The 7,679-nt window shown below is 38.1% G+C and overlaps 1 protein-coding gene across 1 annotated transcript; it reads left to right on the top strand.

Moving 5' to 3' along the window:
- The first annotated feature begins 3,353 nt into the window (after positions 1 to 3,353).
- Positions 3,354 to 6,939, top strand: LOC134651080 (uncharacterized). Its single transcript, XM_063506067.1, has 4 exons — positions 3,354 to 3,486; positions 4,457 to 4,587; positions 5,155 to 5,284; positions 6,782 to 6,939. Exons 1-4 carry the CDS (start codon positions 3,432 to 3,434, stop codon positions 6,937 to 6,939), a joined length of 474 nt encoding a protein of 157 aa, XP_063362137.1. The 5' UTR covers positions 3,354 to 3,431.
- The last annotated feature ends 740 nt before the right edge of the window (positions 6,940 to 7,679 follow it).

Below are 7,679 nucleotides of genomic sequence, written 5' to 3'. Positions count from 1 at the left end.
TATATAAAGTGATGGGAAAGTAAGTATCCTGTTATTGATGAAATATGATCTACATGATTCCATTTGATTGATACCGTAAACGGAACGAATGCATTTTTTTTGTAATGTAAAGATTCTATCTTTATTGCTGCTGTTTCCCCACATTATTAGTCCGTAACGCAGATTTGACATTATATATGAGTGGAAGGCAAGTAAGGCTGTTTGTTCTGATGATATATTTTTTAGTCTACGTAGAGGGTATATGAATTTGGCTAATTTGTTTAAAATATGCTCTGTATGGTGGTGCCAGTTACTATAAGTATCAATTATTATGCCTAGAAATTTAATTTGGTTAACGTTTTCTAGCTCACAACCCTTATAACTAATCTTTGGTTGGACTTGTTTGCCCTGTGGCGAGTAAAACTCCATTAGCTTAGTTTTTTGTAAATTTACTTGAAGGTTATTAGTTTCCATCCAAACATTAACATCATGAAACACATTATTGATTTCTGTCTCATAGTTTTCAGTCTCATCACTACGAATAATTATGGAACAATCATCAGCAAAAAGTAGTATTTTATGTTTTGTTATAACCGGTAGGTCATTGATATAAATCAAAAACAGTAACGGACCAAGAATGCTGCCTTGTGGTACTCCATACATTACTTTTTTATATTCAGACCTGTAGCTGTTGAATGTATTATTTATTTGGCAATGTGCTTGAATTTCAGTACACTGGTATCGGTTTTGGAGATATGACTTTAACCATGAATAGCAATTTCCTCGTATCCCACAGGCATATAATTTATCCAGAAGCCTTTTGTGACACACTCGATCAAAGGCTTTGGACATATCCATAAATATAGCAGATACAGGAGTCCTGTCATCTCTACATTGACTGACAATTTTAACAAGCTCGTATACAGCTAAAGCCGTAGTTTTGTTTGCTCGAAAGCCAAATTGTGTATTGGTAAGTATATTATATTTATTAATGAATTCAACTAATCTATGGTAAACAATTTTTTCAATTATTTTCGAAAATACAGGAATAAGGGCGATCGGTCTATAATTATCCATATCTGAAGGTTTACCTTTTTTAAGAATTGGTTTCACAATTGTCACTTTAAGTTTATGAGGAAAACATCCATCTCTAATTGATAAATTAATGATATGGTTTAGCGGGTATACCAGCAGGTCAGCATTTTCTTTTATGAGGCAAGTAGGAATGCTATCGTAGCCTACTGAATTAGTGTTCCGTAAATTTTTAATAACTCTATAGACTTCAGATGGATCTGTTGGTTTTAGATATAAACTAGATTTTAAAACATTATTTGTATATTTAGTTCCCTGTCTGCTATCATTATTAATTTCATCGATAAACTTATTGTTAAATGCAGTAGCGATTTTGTCAGGTGATGAAATTAAATTGTTATTGACCAGTACTGATTCAATGCATTTGTTTTGTAAATCCTTGTTACTAGTATTTTCTTTAATTACATTCCAGGTACCTTTGACAATATTTTTACATCTTTCAACATATTTTGCATTTGATATTTTGTGAGAAGTTACTATGCATTTTTTTAATAGGCTTGCGTATGTTTTATAGTTTTGTTTGTGATTCTCATTGGGGAAATGTATGTATCTTTGATACCTATCTCGTTTAGCTTTTGCAGAAATCTTAATCCCAGTTGTTAGCCATTTTGTCTTTCTCGTGTTATGTATTTTAATTTTGACTAGTGGGAAGCATAATTCAAAAAAGAGGGTAATAAGTTCATGGAATTCCATGAATGCTTCGTCAGCATTATTTGCCCTAAATGTATCGCTAAAAGATAATTTACTAATGCAATCTCTAAATTTTTTACAATTGTTTTTGTTCATGTCACGTTTCCAAATATTCCATGATTCTAATACTTTCTTATTTGAGGCAGGTATGGCAACAGTTTGGGCAGTATGGTCAGATAATTTTAAATCATGAATAACTGCAGCGTTTTTGCTTCTAAAAAGCAAATTCGTATATCTTCGTATAAGTTCGTATATCTTCGATAGCCAACTGGTATTTTTATTTCCTCAAAATAATATATCGCTACCTATATATTCAAAGAAGAATTGAAAAAGGCAGCCACCATTTTTGTGACGTCATAATAGCAGTGCAGTAAGAAAGAAACGTCAAATGTGCAGCTTGCAAACTTTTCGCCGTTGTTACAAATGGGTTTACTACGGGAGTGCGACACACGCTTGTGCGAAGTATTGTTAGTGCGACGTATGATTAGGCGATGTACGATTGTACGACATGTCATTTGTGGGAACTATTGCTCGTGCGAAACATTATTAGGCGATGCACGACTATACGATGTGCCGTTTGAGCGAATCATCGTTTGTGCGAAATATTCGCGTTTTAACCGTGGTCGCACTTTATTTTTTATTTATTTTTACCACAGTCCCACCGCACTAAGTGTTTCTTTTTCAAAAACATTTCCTTCACAACTTAATTAGTATTTCTGGGCGGTTTGCCCTTCGGGCATCTGAAGCTACCTAACGAACCTAACCTATACAATACCTACCTACCTATATTTCCCCCAAGTGTAATGTTTTCACGGAGGTCATACTAAATCAATAGGTAGGTTAGGTTCGTTAGGTAGCTTCAGATGCCCGAAGGGCAAAGCGCCCAGAAATAGGAGCCCCGCGAAACGGGGCTCCGTCTAGTTCAATTGTGAAGGAAATGTGTTTGAGAAGAAACAGTGTACTGAAACCATGCTAAAAATAAATACCCGTAGACCCATAAATACTTTCGTGCTATAGAAGTATTGTCGAGCCGTAATATGTCGCACAATTTAACTTCGATCAAAAATACTGCCGGACTATAGTTTGATCGAATAGTGATATGTCGCACAATATCACTTCGCAGAATTGCAGTGTGGTTAAAAAAATATGTCGCACAATCGTGCATCGCACACTTGGAGTCGCATTTATGTAATAATCCCGTTACAAATTGCCGTGACCCAATGACGTTACGATGGGAGACAGTGGTGAATTTTCTGACGACACGTAACGTAACTAACGCACAGAATAGCGATGATGGAGGTAAGGGGTTAAGTCTTAGTCTGATTACGGTTTACACAATCCTATTCTGCTTTTGATGTTTTAGGTGTTTTATTTGGAAGGGCAAAAATGGACGGTTTCACTTTAATATCATTTTTATATCACAGTTAAGGTCAGTATTAGCAAAGTGCCGCTCGCCGCTCTCCTTCGCTGCATGGGCTGACTAGATAAAAACTAATTATATATTATAGGTACCTAATGGATAGGTATTTACTTCCGGCTAAAATAGCCAATTATCACTGACTGATATAAGTCCGCATTTTGATTTTGATTATCATTTACGATATTGATAACAAAGATAGCGGGAAATAACATGCATTCAGTATCGATTAAGTAATTGTTTAAGAAATACAATGAATACAAGTGTTATTTTGTTAGTGCTTTGTGCGCTGGTGGGAAAATCCATGGGTAAGTCGAGCTTTAATGATTTGAATTTTTTTATGTTATGCCATACGTACATAAATATACTTACTTATTATAATAGAAATAATCAAATAAAACAGCTATGCTAAAAGCATTACATTTCATTTTAGTAGCTGGTAGGTACTTTTTATTTAATAAGGTCAATGTGGCGAAGATCGGCATATTCAAATTTTTGGTTGGGAAGACCATCATGGGGCAACAAGACTCGTATTTGAATAAGTACAAAGTACGTAATTTCTATACAGAGTAGTGTATGAACTACTTACAAATGCAAGAGTTACAACTTACAAGCGACGACGAAGAAGCTTGTAGGTGGTCTTACCTGATAGACGCTCTTCGCCACATTGACCTTATTGTATTTAATTTAATCTGACTAATACTAGCATTTACTATTAGTAGTACACCCACCTAGTAGGTACCTATAATACCTACTTACGTAGCCCCGGCCAATAAAACCGCAGCGCTGTTTTTTTTGTACGTCATTTATTAGGGTTCCGTACTTACCTAAAGGGTAAAAACGGGACCCTATTACTAAGACTCCACTGTCCGTCTGTCTCTGTCATCAGGCTGTATCTCATAAACCGTGATAGCTAGACAGTTTAAATTTTCACAGATGTATTTCTGTTGCCGCTATAACAACAAATACTAAAAAAACCGGCCAAGTGTGAGTCGGACTCGCGTTCCAAGGGTTCCATTAAGTCCGACTCACGCTTGACTGCACATTTCTAATAGGTTTTCCTGTCACCTATATTAGGTAATAAATACCCAGTAGTTTCGGAGCTAAAGGGGGAAGGGGGGAATGGTCGGACAGACAGACGCACGAGTGATCCTATAAGGGTTTCGTTTTTTCCTTTTTAGGTTACGGAACCCTCGGTGGGCGAGTCCGACTCGCACTTGTCCGTTGAAAATCACGCACGTCTCTTCGGTGCTGTATAATCTGCCATGTTTTCTGCAGGTGAGCTAAGATGCTACGCATGCTCGTTCTCGTCCGTGGACACCGACCGGTCGTGCGCGGAGGTGACCGACGACACGCGCACCGTCGACTGCCCCTACTCGTACTGTACCATCATGCGGCAGGAGTTCATGGTAAGAGGGTGGTTGCTATTCTTTTGTTCTAGGCGTTTCCGTAAATCATACATTAAAAGATATACTCTGTCTGTTCGGACTTCGGAAAGAGAAAAGTCGTGGAATGTATTGGGCCCCATTACATTCCACGACTCTTCTCTTTCCGCACAGACTCTAACAGTGAAGTTGAGTCGCTAATTTAGTGACAAATCCTATGGTTAGTATACATAAAATTTTCTACCATTTTTATCAGTCACGTAGGTACCGTAAAATGTGATTACTTTGCTCCAAAATTCGAAATTTAATATCATGTTTAAAAGATCATATTACCTATATGATGCTGATTTAAAGTAGACCACCACTCTATCATGTTAAGTACATCTAATCCTCACCTCCTCCCCTTACTTGCATTTTAAAAACAGAAACATGTGAGCTTCCTGACCAGCTACAATGAGTTGCGTTCTCGCGCAAGTCCATACTCGATGTCGCGCTATTAGATGTACGCGCTAGTCGGTCTATTTAGAGATTAACTATAAAATATTGTAGGAGTTTTTAAGTTCACTGACTTACCCTATTACATTTTTCCAGGATCCTATAGGAGAGATCGCGAGTTTCATCAGAGGCTGCGAGGAAACCCCTGATTACCTCAACCACGACATTACCGACTCCACATTCCGCACTTATTATCGAGCTTGCACTAACGACCTTTGCAATATAGGTAATTATTGCAATAAATACGTAATCTTATAAATCTTATAATCCCCATTAATTAATTAATAGTATTCGCTACTGCAATACCTGGGGGCATAGCCAAGATGACAATCGTTGATAGATAACGCCAATCGAAAGTTTTATAATGTTTGGAAATAGTCATGTGACTTTCCGTAGCATCTGTCATCCCGGTACATTTTTTTCTATTCGATTGGCGTTTGTCGATGTACCGCTTCCATTGCATTCGAAATATCGTGCCATAAGTAAGTAAAAGGTCTGGACACTCTGGACTTTAAAGCGCTCCAATGTAGCGATGGGCGAGTCGAGTTATCTGATTCGAATAAGTCGAATCAGCTTACAGATGAGTTAATTCGAATCAAGACTATTGGCAATTCGAATCAACTCGACCACTAGCTAACTCGACGAATGAATCACTAATTCGCCAACTCGCCGAGCAGAGTCAACGCTATCACACTGCTACTAAGGCCATTCAAAAATAAACCTTAAAACCGTACCCCGAAGGCTCTTTTTACAACAACTGCCGCTCGATTCGCCGTCTCAACTCGAGTTGGTACTATGACCATTCAAAAATAAACCTTAATTCCATGACCCGAAGGTTCCTTTTACAACAACTGCCGCTTGATTCGCCATCCCAAGTATCCCAACTCGAGTTCACTGCTAGTATGGTCATTCAAAAATAAACCTTAATTTCGTGCCCTAAAGGTTCTTTTTACAACAACTGCCGCGTAACTCGCCGTCTCAACTCGCTCCGCGCCTGTGCCTGTGACCTTGTCGCGAACCACGCGAATCGTCGAGTCGAGTCAACTCGATTTTGAATTCGAATCAGCGGCCGAATCAATTCGAATGATTCGAATTGAAAAAAAAGTAGACTCGTCACATCGCTACTCCAATGGGCGAGTAAAGTCTGTCAAGCCATTGCCGTCAGTAGAAAAGAGCGGCAAATTTAAAAAAAAATTAGTTGCGTAGGGTTATGGTCCCATAGAAAATTTGAATTTTACGCCGTTTTCTACTGACAAACTAGTTTGACCGGCTGAATACTTAATTACTTTTTCACCTCAGCAGCTCGAACAAGGGTACTTTGCTACTTAAAAACAGTGAGCAAAATCGCATTTTGCTCACTGTATTTAAGTAGCAAAGTACCCTTGTTCGAGCTGCTGAGGTGAAAACTTAATTGTTGGTATATCTTAAGAAAACAGAAGTGAATAGAGGTAAGTGATGAAGAAGGAATACATTTTTCGGGTTCTCTAATATGTTCTCACTGCTGAGGTGAAAAGTTTTGTGAACTACACGAGATCAAAGTTATTTACATCTCGTGCGCTTTTGAGTCCCTTACTACGCTCAAGATTCTAAATTTGATTCACTCGCTACGCTCGTGAATCTAATATAGAATCTTTCGCTTGCACGGGACTCAAAATAAGCACTCGAAGAAATATCAAACTTTGATCTCTTGTTGTACAAATAACTATTTATTTGTTTTCAATAGGTGACGGAATCCAGTCTGTGGTAGGAGGTAGCCTGTCACCGACGCCAGAATATGTGGGAGACAACCTACTCGTTCCTGGAACTGGGGGCGGAGCTTCAGCTATTCAGATTAGTTCCTTATTGTTATTCGTTCTGGCTGCGATTACCGTTTATATTTAATAATTTAGTAAACAAGTAAAAAGTTTTCAATTTTTATCCAGACCTCCAGACTAAGTTTTTTTTTCGTATAGAATCTTCTACATTTTTGAAGATCCCGAAGTACCTAGGTTGATAGAGTAGGAGCACAGTATAAGGAAGGTGTCGTTTAGATAGAAATGGTAGAATAGTAGGTACACATTTGGTACACATGTTGCAAAAAGCGGAGTCCAGACGGGACAATCAAATCGACCGATTTGATCAGAAAATAAATTGGCGCCAATCTGCAATTTAATCACGAATTTAAGATATATTTGAGCCATCTAAGTTAAAAAGAACGCTCCAAAACGAAAATACTAGCGTCACAAATTGGTATTCTTGCGTACGCACCCCATTTTATCGGTAATATCGGTCATAATCGACAGTCGAATTCGGCGAGCAAATTGGCGTTTGCGTCCGCACGTCGCACGTCCTGATTTGATCGGACAATTTCATCATATTGGCGAAAAATTGTCTCGTCTGGACTCCACTTTATACTACGTAAAATCCCCTCCACACTCGCGTTCGCGGCTTCGCCCGCGATTCACGCACATAGTCTGGAGGGGGCTTAACATGCACCTTTTTTTTTGTGATGATGCTGCCTACGTTACGGTTTCCATAACAACTATTATGATTCATAACTGTTGTTATGGAAAAGTTATGTTGTGCACATCAAAACTTTAGGAAAATAAACATAAAATTAATCACATTGTGTATAACTTGCT

The sequence above is a fragment of the Cydia amplana genome, chromosome 9, assembly GCF_948474715.1.
Source record: "Cydia amplana chromosome 9, ilCydAmpl1.1, whole genome shotgun sequence".
Taxonomy (NCBI): domain Eukaryota; kingdom Metazoa; phylum Arthropoda; class Insecta; order Lepidoptera; family Tortricidae; genus Cydia; species Cydia amplana.
This window is presented reverse-complemented; position numbering and strand designations above follow the sequence as displayed.